The sequence below is a fragment of the Xenopus laevis genome, chromosome 1L (assembly GCF_017654675.1).
Source record: "Xenopus laevis strain J_2021 chromosome 1L, Xenopus_laevis_v10.1, whole genome shotgun sequence".
Lineage (NCBI taxonomy): Eukaryota > Metazoa > Chordata > Amphibia > Anura > Pipidae > Xenopus > Xenopus laevis.
This window is the reverse complement of record NC_054371.1, coordinates 119564565-119580666: the sequence shown is the minus strand read 5'-3', so window position 1 is coordinate 119580666 and position 16102 is coordinate 119564565. Positions and strand designations below refer to the sequence as shown.

The following is a 16102-nucleotide window of genomic DNA, read 5'->3' as shown; positions in this document are numbered from 1 at the left end:
AGGGAGGGATCTCCATGGGTTTAAATGTTGGAGTCAAATGTAGCATTACTAGTGCCTATGATTAAGTACCACTGGGTATGAAATGCGTAAGGCGGAGCATAAATGGGTCTGTATGCGTACTTTTTTAAATCTGTACTGAATAAATATTGATTTTTAACATTGAATAGAACATAGTATAATTTTTGAAACTTGACATTTGGGCCCTTTTGGACTGGCGGCTATATTCCAAGAAACTTTGGCCCTTAGGACTGGCCTTATAGACTTCAGCTTTTAGCTTTATTAGTATTGGATCCAGTCACTCCAGCATCTTTACATTTTTGCCTAACTAACTAGCCTATTTAATCAGTTTTTATTTTTACACTGAACAATTCCTTTAAGTTGCATTGTGACCCAGATATATACCTTGCTTTACTTTTTGCACTATTTTTTTTTTTTTGCTATGTTTTACTGTAGAAAGGTATTTCATATAAACATATGAGGCCTGTTCCAAATAAATCAATCCCTGTTATAAATAAAGGATACCAGTTAATAAAAGTAAACATCTTGCTGGTTGTGGGGCCAGGGCAAGCTTGGTTAATCTGCATTTTCTGGTTTGAGAAGAATAGCCACTAGAGGGCTCATTTATTTATGGGCAGACAATTATTGAACTTGTAAGAGCAACATAAACTGATCAATTACGTTAACCTGAAAGCATGGAATTGGTTTTCAGATGCAACTTTTTTTTTTTTTTTAATCTATATTTGTCAAAATCAATGATTATAAAGCTTGTATTGCTGTATAGTAGCACAGGTTTGCTCACATGTATTGAGAAGTTATCAAGTAAAACCAAGTAAACATTTTTCATGACATATTTGCCCGTGGATTGGATATTACAAGATTCTCTTTTAGGAACCACTATGGCAGATCTGACTGCCAAAGACATATATTTGTACCAAAACAAATTTAAAAGCTGTGTATACCTTTTAACCAAAAGTGACCTTTACTGAATGCTAGACAAGATCAACATCAACATCTTATTCAGCTCCTTTATGGTCAGTGAAGCATCAGAATCATTACAGTGACAAGATGTATCAGATAAGTGGGTGGGGAAAAGTCACAAGGGCCATGGCTATAAAACACTCAACACAGATAGAGTGCGTAAAAGAGAATCCTTGTATTCTAGAACTTGGGGAACAAAACTGTAGGTAACCAATTTTAAGGGAAAATAGATCAGCCTTTTTTTGACACAAGCTAATTTATCACAAACATTCCTGATTCCACAGGTTCAAAAGAAGCATTGACACACTGATGAACCATTTTCTTGGTGCCATTGTGAAGTTATGGATTCTTGTCCCTCTGCTGCCCATTGCGGGTGGTGTAGATTCTTTGGAAAGCAGAGGGACTCCGTAACCCATAATGGAACAAGGCGAGGGAGGGATTGGACTTTTTCTACCAAATCCCAATAATATATTCATGTTAGAAAGAGGGGTTATATTTTCCCTTTAAAACAAATATATCATTTGTTGCTAGGAGTTATTAGAGCTGGAGTGTATTTTTCAACATAAGAGTAAAAATTTAAATTTTTGGTGTATAGCGTAACATAGCATACAACAAAACGTATTGTTTTATCAAATACCCATATAAAGCATGATCGTTTATAATACGTACAATGTCTGCTCAGACTGGTGATTGTTTGGGTTAAACCTATAGGATGGAAGTTGTTCAATGTCTGCTTTTGTTAGTCCCCGTGGTTTGGCTTCACCCAGTCTTTCTGCAAGATTCAGCAATGCCTGCAATGAAACAGCACCCAGGTTAGAAATCATACTATGTACTAATTATGCTCATACTACAGGACTGTTCTAAACAAATCTTTGTAGAATAGGAATAATAATTATAATTATTATTAAGAGTTATGTTCACTACTGGCCCTCTGTTTTGGCAGTACTGTAAAATGTAATTATGGAGACAAAAGTAACACAACAACACATATTAGATTGATCAAATATTCTTTACAGGACATAATAAGATTCCCAGTAAAATGTCAGCATGCATCCCTTAAAATAGCAAAATGACTTGAGTACATACACCAACCTCATAGTTTTCCACCTCCCCATCTTCAACATCCAACTCAAAGCTAAAGGCAGGTCCAACGGTAGGAGGCACTGGAAGCATTGACCTAAGTGAAGAGAAGAAAAAGTCTTAACGGTTGCATCCTTTAAATAAGTGCAATGCAAAATCATGGAACACACAACTATTTTACCAGATGTCGGCATTTTGAGGCAGTCATTTTTTGCTTACCAAAAGATCAGCATGCCCTAATGAATTAAGTGGAAAATAAAAAGGCAGCAAAATTGTGGCATTTGCAAAAAACATAAAAGATTTTCTACATATAAATACCCAGTTTCTACTGTTCCCCAGCATGTGTTAGACAACATGCATCTGAAATCTACAATTCTCCCAGATATGTGCTACACAGTCATCGCTAAGTCTTACAATTTATGGCAGGTAGGTTGTTAAAAGAAGACTATAGCCACATTTTCTGCTTTTGCACATGGGCCTATATTTACATTCAACTTACAAGACATTAGTGCTATCTTATCAGAGACTGTGGTCTGAACTTTCTATGTTGTGTTGGGCTTGGGCCTGAAGAGATAACATTGTTAGAGCTAATGATTGTTTTTTTCTTTTGAGAAGAAACCATGTTGAGTTCCCCTCAAATAATATTAGTTTCCCTGATTGTTATTAAAATATTTATCCAACTTTACATATGGTCATGCGGAAATCAGATTCCATAACACACCACTGCCAGTGTTGCTTGACTGAGTTTAAGTGTTCTGTGTTTAGGTATAGAGCAAACAACAACAACAACAACAACCACCTACTTAAGCTCAATAGAGCTATGGAGGCATTTGCATTAATAAAATATTGCAGGTCTGTATTGATGCAAATAGTCAAAGAATAAATGGTGCCTGCACACAATCAGCTATACAATAAAAGCTTTTAGGGAAAATATTTAAAATATAAATTCTACTATAAATGATAATATAGTAAAAGGAAACATACAACCCTGTATACGTTTAGTTGGTATATAGAGACGCCATTTCTGAGTGTTATTTTTAATGGGTTTTTTTTTCGTTCTTTACATTTTCCCCAATAAATACACTGGTAATGGCATTTTCATTTCACTTCAACTTGAAATAAGCAGTATGGCAATTCCAGTTTACATGAGTAAATGCACAAAAACAGGTATGGGACCAGTTATCTAGAATCCTGGGGTTTTCTGGATCTTCCTGTAATTTGGATACCCATACCTTAAGTCTACTAAAAAAAATTTAAACATTGTATGAACCCAAAAGGACTTATGCCTCCAATAACTTAGTTTGGATCAAGTACAAGGTACTGTTTTATTACTAGAGAATTCGGAGCATTCTGCATGAAGATTTCCAGATACCTGTACACGCACTGCAGTAAAAACCCAAGCAATGAAAACAAAATTAAACCTTTTATATATCACAGTATCCTTTTAGATATTTTTAGCTAAACCATTACGCAGTGGAGGAAACTAGAGAGCCATCAGAAGAAATATTTACTGTTGTCACTTACAGTACATAGGGTAAAAGACTTGGATGATAAGGTGGTGGTGGCATTGGTTGTTGTGATCGGTATCGGTTTCGTCCAGTTATTCTTCGAGGCATAAATTGGGGATAAGGCTGCAAATAAATAATTCACCTTTTAGTATCATGTAGATTAAGGTTTCTTAACCAATTTTTCAGGAGACCTAATTTAAGTGAGTGGATCAGTTTCACAAGTTAAAACTCAATTTAGAATTGTAATGCCCTCCATTTTAGCACAAACATAGGGTGAAGCTTCCTATTAATTAAGGGGATTGTGGGGGACCCACACAATATTCCCTCAAATTTAGACAGGCTTTTTTTTTAAATCTGAGCATGCATAGAAGTGGGTGAGTGATAATTACAAAATCATGTTATTTCACACAGAATTCTTTGTTCACAACACCATTTATTGTGCGCACTGGACTCAGTTTGTTTGCACACCGCTTAGAGGGCACATTGCACCCTAAACATGCAGGGACCCAATGTTAAATCTGTTCTCTTATTTGAATTTTCAAGTACATCTCCAGCCTGCATCTTAATCTGCCATCTAGTGGTGTTGGTAATCAAAGCATCTTTTCTTTTTTTTTTTAACTGATTTTAAGGCTGTATTTTTAAAAAAAAAAAAAAAAATACTTTGTTTAAATGACATTTATTTGTCTGTTATTCAAGTCAATAACTAGTGCTACAGATTAAGATACGTTTTCATTCAAAATAATGTTTGTGTAGCTTTTAAATTTTATGTGCAGGCAATGATTTTTATTTTAGTATTCTTTATCTGTACAAAGAGAGTCTCAAAGTCTCTCAAAACGAGAGATGGAAACCTCTTTGGATATTTTGTGGACCCTGCTTTGGGAGGGCCCACACATTCAAAACCATAAACGTTTTCTATTGTACAAGCTCTGTGGTGTGTCATAAATCCATGATAATAAAATTAATGGTATGTCTTAGGCAAAGTGGAGGTTTTAGGAAGAAAATAATTAAGCACGGATTTGTGGTCCAGCCATGCAGAGAGGGTTAGACCACTATTCTTTAACCTTGCAGAGACCATAAAAGGCATGCTCACAGCTTCTTTAGAATAAAACAAAGTTTTGGTGCAAATAATAAAACATGTTTAATTAGATAATGCTTCATATATCTCTCGGGCTATTAAAAGGTAAGGCCCCCCCCAACCCCCCAATAATTGCTCAAGGTTCGGAGTACTTTTACCCATTTTTTATGCTTTGGCAGCTACCATTTACACACATAAGATAAATAACAAATGGAGTAATAATATACCAGCATGCAAAGGAGACAAAAACATACTTACAACACCAAATGAAACTTCCTGGTGCAAAGGATCATGAGTTATGAACTGTAGTGGGGCAGACGGTTGCAGTGTTGCAGCATGGGCAGATGGAGGGTACGTAAACCCACCTACAGGTAGATGCTCTCCAAGCAACTCCACTTCATTCTCTATCCTTTGCAGAGGCTGCAGGGGAGAGTTGTGCAAATTACTTTCCTTCATTCAGAAAAAAAAAAAAAACAAACAAAAATATAAAGGGGGATTCTTTAGTATCAGTAGAAATTTTTAGATAATGTGAAACTATATTATTCATATTCAGACATATTTGTAGTAATGTATAAAACTGTAAAATGCTGTTTATTAAAATTCCATTTAACTGCTTAATAAGTTTAGATAAAGACTACAAAATTAGTATCTACGGTTTGGAGAACCAAATCAACATACAAATACAGTCCCAGCACATAAGGATTTTCTAAATTACCTAATATTAGCCAGGCAGGCGTTTGGAGTCCCCATGAAGTTATAGACTCATTGTGGGAGGGGGGAGTAATCTGCTTTTAGAAGCCTGTGTTTAGCCGGATTTGGTTGAACTTATTCAATATTGTTGAATTGCCTCTATTTGTATATGATCTGTCAGTGACTACGTGGAGTCCAAACACTTTAAAACCTTTTACAGCCTGGTGAAAATCAATAACTGTTTTTCAGAGGCCCTCAGAAATTTCCTTTGTTGTTCAAGCCATGACACTTCCACAAACCTGTGGATAGTGAAGACCCAGATTTGTGTTCTTTAAAGAAGGAGGAGGCACCTAATTATCCTGCCATTCATCAAAACACCCGATTCTTAAAGGGGTGGTTCAAATTTATGTTCAATTTTAATATGTTATAGAATGACCAGTTCTAAGCAACGTTTCAATTGATCTTTCTTATTCTTTTTAATTATTTGCCTTCTTCTACTCTTTCCAGCTTTCAAATGGGGGTCACTAACCCCATCTAAAAACAAATGCTCTGTAAGGCTACACATGATGTATTGCTACTTTTTATTACTAATTTCTATGCAGGCCCTCTCCTACTCCTAAATGAAATGCAAAATGCAGTGAAATGCAGAAGATAATTCACACAACAAAAGTTTTTGGGGTTGTGCAGCTTTTAGTATGACGTAGAGACAATTTGCAATTTGATTTAATTTTTTATTTGTTGTATTTGTTATTGAGCATTTCATTCAGCAGCCACAGATATGTAATTTTTCCTCAATAAATAAACAAGAAAAATTATTTTGTTTAATTAGGGTCTCGTTAGGACTTGCATGAAATGCAGGTCTCCGTTTAGGTCTTATTTGTGCAGATATAGTGAAAAACTCAATAAGAATTCACCAACTTGCCACTGTAGTTATTCTGAGAGCAAGGATTGACATTTATAGGTCCACATGTTTTAAACAGAATCTGAAGGCTGACAGTGTGAATTGGATCCAACACCTTTTGTAAAGCACAAAGAGATAGAGCTTTGCTTACCGAACGTGACTGCTGTGTCTGAAAGGGAACAAACTGACCAGGAGGCGGAAGGTGAGCGTGGTGATGTGGGGAAAGGTGGGGTGGATGCAAAAGAAACGGATCACTTGAAATGAGGGGTGGGAAAGCAGCATAGGGTACTGGTAAATGCTGAACTGAACAGGCCTGAATCATCTGTAAAGAAAGAAAAAAAAATACCACAATAAATACTCTAAACAGACACCAGTGCTGACGGCAAGCTGATTTTTGCTGTAACAATCTATGACAATTTCATGCAATAACACACAAGAACTTAGGGGTCCAGTTTGAAATAGTGGATAAATAAGGGTATGGACATCTCTCATCTTAATTTAGAAGCAATATAATAATTATATATAAGAGGTGTCTGTGGTACATGTTCAACTATTTTTTTATGTCCAGCATGCCCTGTCACACATACAAACACCAACACACGCACAACACAAAGTTTGCCTACTCTACACACACATTTTACATCTCCTGATTTTAAAGTGGTTTTGCCTTACAGCACTTTTACCAGTTCAGTTGTTTTCAGACAGTTCACCAGAAATACTTTTTTTCAAATACATTATATTCTCTATTTATGACCATTTTTTCTAATATTGAAGTTTCACCTTCTTATGTCTTTCTAATGCAGTGCTGGGGGGTGTCACCAATTCTATAAACTGTTCTAAATTGATATACAAGTTGATATATTTCTTATCTTTGGCTCTGCTGAGCAGAATCAGAGTTTCATTAAATGCAGCTGTTATAATGGATACCATTGTTGTTAATATTGCACAGATATACATAGCTATATATATATATATATAATTTAAAGTTTATGCATGGCTCTTATGCAATATAAGAAATATATTAAATATCCCTTGTGTTTTAACCAAAATATGTTTTCAAGATATAGCTTATGGAAAATGAGTCGTCTTATTTTACTATTTATCTGCTTACAGGTGGAGGCACACTGCAGACTGGTAAGTGCTGGCCACTAAAGACCACTGAACACCCAGGAACTTGCTGTGTACTACAAGCAGGGATGTGCTGTCCTGTACAAAGTGGAATCCCATGTGGTGCAACTGTTGTGACTGTGTAGGAGACCGGTACTGTGCCCTGGTGAATCTGGAGAGAGTTGGAATAAGAAAAAAAAAAAAAAAAAAAGTTAAGCTACAATTAAATACTGACCAGTAAAAAGAACAAAAAAAAAAAACAAAAAACCATGAGACAATGTTTTATACCTGCTCATGAATGTCTACCATTACAGCATTTTGCTGTGGAGGATGTGCAGCTGGATGGAGCATGCGAGGGGATACATTCGGTGGGTGGAAGGCTCGAGGCTCTTCTACTGCTTGCTGTTGCCCATAAGAGAGATGGTGATAATTTTCATCTTGGCTAATGGAGTTGTGACGAGCCAGTCTGTCCCTTCTCCCTCTCTGACGCCTCACAGGTGGGCTGAAGGAAAAAAAATATGAACATGGATATATAGGGGTCCCAATTGTACAATGCATTTTTTGATGACTTGCAATCTAACCAATAACATTCATATCATCGGGAATCCACTTCACTTCTTACCCAATATCTCCACCACGGCTAGTCAGTTACATGTTCAATATTCATCACTAAGAAAAACTGTAAACTTCCACCTGTATATTAAACATTTAGACACATTAGTCTTGCATTTAATTCTAATATTTGATATGTCTACGGCAATTATCTCAAGTAATTGATTTGTCTGACCAACATATTGTTTGCCAATTGCCACATGGTTGTGTTTAAAAACGGTAGAACCTTCCCAAAGGTCTTCCCTATAAATAAATGCTAGGTACAGCACAAAAAATTAAGAATGAGCTTATGCTGCAAGGGATGCGTTGAATCCTGGATTTGATTTGGCAGAATTAAAGCCTTTTTCAACAGGACCCGTTCGAATTTAAGAGCCTGGCCAAACCGAATCCTTAAAATCATGTGATTAAGGGGATAAAAATTTTCTCTGTGTGCGGATGCATGTGGATGGGGTTTTTTCCTCCTTTCGTAAGCAAATTAGAGTTTGGATTCGGTTTGGACGAATCCCTCATAAAAGAATAGGGGTCTGGACAATCCCAAAGTCTGGATGTGGACTGATATCCATTCCACTTTCCACACACAGTTTATCAACAGGGCAGTGCACCTGGACCCTCCACTTAACTGGTGGGTTTACTCTACTTCACATCTGTTCCACAGGACTGTGATCGATTAGCTGGAGTATGGCAAAATAATGAATTCACCTTCTTCTGTTCCGTGCGGGAGTGTTGCATCTTTCCCCTGAGAAGTGGTGCTGGTTAGGCCGAGCCGAAGGAGGCCGCCTATTTGATGTCATCTCCCATGGTCGCATTGGGGGAGATGGGGTAGGCGATGCTGCAGCGTATTCAAAAACTGAATTAGATAGCCGCTGTCGCTTGGGGCTGGGACTGTCTTCGTTCTGCAACACAAAAAATAAATTTAAACAAACACAAAATATATACAATGCTATATATCCCATTATAAGAAATTATTAATGATTCAAATAAAAGCCATAATCAATGCACCGACCAGGTCTGCAGATACCAAAAAGCCTATATTTGGGATTAAAACCTTTATGGAAGCTGAAAACAGTAGCAGTATTTGTGTATAATATATTAAATACAACTCTGAGGTTCTCTGGGGAGTCCAACAACCACATTTGCTGGTGGCCGAGGGCCACAAGGTATAAAGAGCACAAATATTCATTTTTTTCAACATTTCTTAGAACATTTTTTTGAAGAAAAACACCGGGCTGATATTTTTGATATAAAACAGATTTTTCAAGGGAGACAATTAGAATAACAAAAAATTGTTAGGCCCATGTAATATGTTGGCAGATACGTAGCTGTGAGTTTTCCAAAAATCGATATATATATATATATATATATTTTTTTTTTTTACATCCGGTCTTACTGGTAATCAACAAATTTAATCAAACAACTTAGCAATCGTTTCCCATTGTTTCCAATAGTTTAGTTCTCATGAACCATTTATCATGAAGCAGAGTAACAAGAGTAAGCAAATTATTGCTGCAAAAACATTTCATGTAAAATCTGCTACAGTTTACAAAAACAATCCTTTGTTTTTTTTCTCTTTAGGACCACATTTTACAAGTACATCGGATTTAAATCTGACAGCTACTCTGGAAATGCAAGGGCAAGCCTAAAGAATTAATGGCGAGCACAGCAATCTCATCAAAGTTACTCAAATTCAATTTCAACACCATTTGCATGTCAAAGCTGGAACACTGCACAAGTGCCTTTTAAATACAAATTGTGCTATGCAAACACCAATAGCATCTCTTTGAAATATATATATATATATATATAAAAAGGGAAAAAAGTTGTTTGATTTGCCTGGAAAAGATGCATCAAGCTAATTTAAAATTCAGCTACTTCCGAAGATGAGTCAAATCCAGTCATTTTATTATGGTTTCATTAAATGCAGCCCTGTGCTAATCACATACCTCTGTTTTACTTTGAAAAGATGACAGTACCGCCATAATGCCTGTAGACTGCCAGAGTTTGCAGGGTTTCCAAGAGACGTGTCTCATTAAAGTAAGAGACTGCCTGCATGGGCTGTTGGAGGTTGTAGTGGTGTTCTCTCGGCCACAATAAATAAAAAAAATCATGTGTATGCTTGTTGTCTGACTCCAGACCTGCAAGACTACGCGTTGACTACCAAAATACAATCTGCAGTACTTGTATGTGGCTTACTTTAATAGTAAATCCAAATAACGGAAAGACTCCGTATCCAGAAACCCCCCAGGCCCCAATCATTCTGGATAACAGGTCCCATACCTGTAGAATAAAATATCACCCCGGAAAGATCTCAATAGACAAAAACAAGGAAAGCCTCACAGAAGTTAAAAAATAAAAAGAAGGAAAATACTTCAGTATTCAATTAATACCCGGAAGTCAATAGGAAAAACCTGCCAGACCTCTCTCAGGAAACACAGTGAGGTGAGTGGAAGAAATCGTAATGTGAGCCTACTTTACACCGTATACTTGTAATTTATCCAAGTGATTCAAGACACATGTATAAACAATGAGCTGAAGTAATTTATACTTTTAGTAGAGTACTTCTGGGACAAAAATAAAAGTTCAGTAGTTTTCACTTTAACTGGGCAAACAAGTAAAAAAATAAATAAATAACTGAAAACCATAACCTTGATGGGACTAAGGAACTATCCTTATGATCCCTCACATGCCCCATAGCATTTCACACGTTTGATTTCAGTATTCTAACTGTTCTCTGCCATTAACTATAAAATTGAGATGTATATCATGTACTTATGCAATCATTTTTTTTCCTTTTGTATGGATTTTATTATCAGGGATGCTTGTGTTTCCAGTGAAGGGGTTTTTCTGTAATTCGGATTATATATCTATATATTAAACAGAAAATAATCCCAATAGGATCAAAAACAAGATACTGTTATACAGAAAAGGAAAATAATTACAAAAATGGTTTGCTTGAAATAGAAACTATGGGAAATGACTGACCTTTTGGATATTAAGTTTCCAGATAAGAGATCCCATACCTGTACAAGTTTCTTGCTGCTTTCAGAATAAAACTCCCAAATTTATTGGCCACAGTGGGATCACCTGACTATAGCTGGAAAGGGAGGGAGCTGGCCATACCCTGAGTGTAGGACTGGCCATACCGGGGATGACTTTGACGTAGTTGGCCAGCTTAAAGGGGAACTCTAGCTTCCAAACCAAAATTTGATAAAGAGGCCCACATAACATAGAAACCCATTATATATTCATCACAGTTACCAATTGCTTCAAAAAGTTTTAATAAATGCCATTTTCTATGCTGAAATCCAGCTGGTTAACAGTTCTTCTCTTTCTGCATCATTTGAAATCCTGGCAAATTGTAACAACTTCTCCACAGCTTACAGACAGCATGCAGGAACTACATAACCCACAATCCATTGCACTGTGATGTTCCTTTCTTTATTGAAATCACATATGCATTGAATTGTGGGGTTTGGAGGATGCAGGCTGAGGACAGCTGGCTGTTGATACAAAATAACAGTAGTCAGCCAGCTCAGAAAAGTTGTCAGAAATCAGCAGGAGAGCATAGGTAGTTGGATTTAGTAGAATACTGTATTTTTGGCTACAGATTTTGCATACACTTAAATCTTCACAAAACACACGTTCATTTACACGTGTAATATGAAAAAAAAAATGTGGTTCAAGCTTTTGCTGCAGATTAGACTGTTCAGTTATAACGGATACAATAATTGATAAAGTCTGCACCATGTTTTGAGCTAATTGGAATGAACAGATAAAGCAACTAAAGGCTAGTATAGGACAGACAAGGTCATAGCATCCAAGCAAATGATGTAAAAGTTTACTGTGGGGGTTCCATTTAGCAGATTTATCAGATTTTTACACTTAGGATGACTTTACTAGCATAGGGTATACATTGCAGCAGTGGAGATCCATATAGTATTAAGTAGCAATTATTTATAATTAGTCTAGTTGATAAAGGTAACTAAACTGATGCAATACAGCATCTGTACTAGTAAATTGTCCAAGGTTAAGCATGCATTATAGACAGCCTTGTACAGGGATGGTATACCTACAGATTAGAGAAAAACCTTTATGTGTAATATGAACACTCCCACATATTTCAAGAGTCTTAAACTGGCCATAGTTGTACAGATTATAGCCTACATCGGACAAACAAACATCCATTCCAATCTTCCAACCAGCAACTAACCATTCAGGTTAATATAAAGTAGTAAACAGAACAAATCACACAATGCTCAGGCAATTAAACAGCAATCGTAGGATAGTTAAATGTCCGACAACCACTAGTGAGTCTCCCATTGATATCGTCAGGCATGGTATGAAAAGTGACGGGAGACAGCACACACGGTCCAAAAATCATATGAACCATTTTTTATCTTTGTGTCTATGGACAGCTTTAAGGACTTTTACACTGGGCTTGGGAGGAGAAACACAAGTCTTACGCTGGCCATAGACGCAAAGATCCGATCGTACGAATCAATGTACGATCGGACTTTCCCATCTCCCGACCCTCCACAAACCATTCAGATCAAAGTCTTACCATTCCGACCAAATAAAGTAGTTAAAGAACAGATCAGGCGATGTTCTGCCCCTGACAGCAATCGTACGATAGACAAAGCTAGTGATAGTCTCCCACTGAAAATCGTACAATCGGCAATACACGCAGATATTATCGGCAGCCGACAGAAATTTTCGAACCTGTCCGATCGACCGATCTCCGCCGGACAAAAAATGTCTGGGCTCTCGATTGGTACAATGAGATCTTTGCGTCTATGGCCATCTTAAGAAATAACAGAGCATTGCCAGGAAACCCACCCCCGAAAGGTTAACGTGTCTTCAGATCTAAAATGGGTACGGTCATTCCTTTGAGGAGAGAGACAGACCAGAAGGCAAACTACTCAGTAGTGTGGGCTACACAATGGCAAGTAAATGCAGCTGTACTGGTTGCACTGGTTGTTTCCATTTGTGCTACTGATGAAGGGATACCCTCTCTTTAATAATACACTAACAAAGGATATTACACTTACCATGTACGGATTCTAAAAATAAAATACATTGCTGTCTGAAACATCCAACAGTTTTCAATTCTTTAATGTTAAGCTTATCAGGAAGGATCAGGCTTTTTAGTACAGTATAGTAGGTTTTTAGTTTATTAGTATAGACATAACACAGTTTCACTGCTATGCCTATTTATTTGAATTGTGTTGAACATAATTTTTGCTTAGAGTGGCAATATATACTTCGTATTTGATTTCTACGGGCCACACAGTTAGAAATAGGTTTTATATTTCTAAATGGCAGTTAAAACAGAATAATATAGGCTTGCTGTGCATAGAAAGCCTCATTTATATGTATATGTGTTGATTCACACAAAGAGGAGCTGCCATTATTGCTAGAACGATGAAACCTCGTGCAAATTTAATTTCTCCTACAGTGGCCTAATTATAATGGGAAACCTTGAACCAAAGCGCACATATGTTAGAAGCCTTGTTGTAAGTATATTTAAACTCATATGGCATTATGATACAGAGCCTTGAACACTCACAGTTCATTGTGCAAAACTGCTATGGACAGTAAACCTTGAAAAAAAGGGGCTGGTTGCCATGAGTTACTACACTAGTGAATATTTGTCCACTGTTGGTAAATGAGCCCCCAGCCAGGAAGTTTGCAGTCAAAATGCAATGGATTGCTACACACATACAAAAGGAAGTTTATGCAGCAGATTACAAGGCTAATAGGCACAGACCTTGAATATTTGGTACAGATTTTGGATTCATAAATAAGAAACAGTGGGTGAAATATGCAAACACACTTAAAGGAACAGTAAATCAACATGTTTTAAAGGAGTGACAATATAATATACTGTTCCCTGCACTGATAAAACTGGTGTGTTTGGTTCAGAAACACTACTAACGTTTACATAAATAAGCTGCTGTGGAGCAATGAGGACAGCCATTCAAGCACAGGATACATAGTAGATAACAGATAAATGCAAAATAATCCCACTGTATACTACAGAGCTTACTGGTTATCTGCGGGGTATCCTGTGCCTTTTCAGCTTTGAATGGCTGCACAGATGCTTGTTTACATAAGCTATTGTAGTGTTTCTGAAGGAAACACATGTTTTGCCACTGCAGTGCAAGAATACATTAGATTGTCATTCCTTTAAAACACCTTTAATTTTTTGATGTTACCGTTTCTTTAGAATACCACTGTGGGCTTTGAGAGAGAATTACCCACTGCTGGCACTGCCGAAAATCAGAATTTAGCTGCAGATAGGAGTTGTTCCAGCTCACAAGTTAATGCACCCCAACCTGCAATGGATGCTGTTTCCAATGGGCTGATATAACTCATGCAATCTCTTTACATTATTTGTTTTAAATCGGGTTTGCATGTGGCCCATCCTTAAAATACAGCTATATTTATTTTACACTTAATTCCACATTCCATTTCATTGAAGTTTGACTAGCATGTGTTAAAGGCAATGGTACACGTGATCTTTTTCTCACTGCTACGTACAGAGGCATTTAAAACACTGCTACCTTCAATGGACGACTTTCATAAAGAACCCTGGCATATATGTAGATTGGTACCGGCCAAATATTCCATTTACGCAAAATTGTGCGGTGTAGTGGCTGCATGTGATATAGCCCAAAATCGAAAATGCATACATTTATTCTTGTTGCAGCTTTGTCTTGTTATTTTAAAGATCTAAACAACTATATCCCTGTCAAAATATTCTCTCTGACCATAAATTGTGTTTCTCCTTTTGCATTTGAAATATATGCATATGCTAGTTATACGATAGAAATATTTATATAATCTAGAGCTGCAATTAAACCTATAGCAAAACGGGAAGAAATTGTGGACACAAGAACCGAACCTGCCATGACAATATAACGAAGAATGTAATTCAAAATTCTAACATCACAGTTATGCTCCACCCTACCTATCCTGAGATCTCAAAGTACCAGCTACCTCTCTGCTCCAATAATCTAATGCTGACCTCCTAACAGTACTTATTCGCTGTGGCACGACTTCTGCTGCTGCAATTAGCAGTACCCTTTCCACAGACAATCCCTCTAAGATTTTCATCATACGAATCCCAATACCAAGACATTTTCCTAGAAGCTTACTCCTTGACTTTAAGTAATCCCAGCCTTTATTTTCCCCCTCTTCTTTCAATGCTCTGGAAAAAGCTTTCAGCTTTATAAAAACAAGTGCAAACTATTAAATTTTTTTTTTTTAAACTAATAAGGAAAAAAAAAACACCAAACAAGTAAACGTATTCATATTTATCTCTTCCTTATAATTTATCTTGCTTATTCATTCACTGTGTCAGAGAGCTCCTTGTACACATGAACACTATCCCAGGGAAATGTCTGAACTTGCATGTAAGCCACAGGGTAAATTAGAAGCAATGGCAGACCTCGTTTCAGATGCATACAGCTGCAATGTGCGGGTAAAAATGACATGCTATTTAAAAAACAGAGGTGCTCTTGCAAGGACTGATGTACAATAAAGAAACAAAACCAAACACATGCCAGGTGGTTTGAGCTTAATATCTATGAAATGTGCACTATTCACAGAAAATATGAAACACCCAGTTTATCTTATGTTAATCAAAATAAAAGGGAAAAAGACTAAAAACATTTTTCTAAAGTTGCAAAGAAAACGTGTGCCACTTATTTCAACAAAGTGAATATGGCAGCGCTATATAAATAATGATAAATGTTATTACTACTTGTATTATAATACTAAGTGCTTTTTTCAGATGTTGAGTTGTCTCATAAGATCTCTGGCATCCTTAAGCTCTACAAAGTATACATAATGTATGTATGTATGATGAGCATTGCTAGGTTGTAGACAGCACCGCAATGTATGTAATTAAAGGGGAAGAAAGCCAAAATAAAAAGTGCTGCATAATTAGAGCAAATAAAATAATGATCGATGTGATTTTGAAGTTATTTGTTAAAGCAATTGCTATGGAAAGCAGAATCTGTCTAGCTTTTGCTATTCTCACTTCACCGATGACTACATGCATCACACAAAGTAGCAGAGCCAACTACCCTCGACCAAGACACCAATCACTATAATGCCTTTCATGTTTTGCTATATGGACATGCATGTGAA

The 16102-nt window shown here is 36.7% G+C and overlaps 1 protein-coding gene across 6 annotated transcripts in view; it reads right to left on the bottom strand.

Annotated features, from left to right (window-relative positions):
• Positions 1 to 16102, bottom strand: part of rnf38.L (ring finger protein 38 L homeolog) — a 148479-nt gene that overhangs the window by 1983 nt on the left and 130394 nt on the right. For 3 of the 6 annotated variants that reach the window (XM_041562698.1, XM_018256545.2, XM_018256556.2), the window contains 8 exons: positions 8651 to 8844; positions 7628 to 7841; positions 7344 to 7511; positions 6384 to 6554; positions 4900 to 5061; positions 3583 to 3689; positions 2071 to 2155; positions 1648 to 1769 (listed from right to left, as the gene is read on the bottom strand). In XM_041562698.1, coding sequence (XP_041418632.1) covers positions 1648 to 1769; positions 2071 to 2155; positions 3583 to 3689; positions 4900 to 5061; positions 6384 to 6554; positions 7344 to 7511; positions 7628 to 7841; positions 8651 to 8844 — 1223 coding nt within the window. Of the gene's footprint in view, positions 1 to 1647; positions 1770 to 2064; positions 2156 to 3582; positions 3690 to 4899; positions 5092 to 6383; positions 6555 to 7343; positions 7512 to 7627; positions 7842 to 8650; positions 8845 to 16102 lie in introns of all 6 variants that reach the window. The other 3 variants (XM_041562685.1, XM_041562691.1, XM_041562694.1) reach the window with 3 other exon arrangements.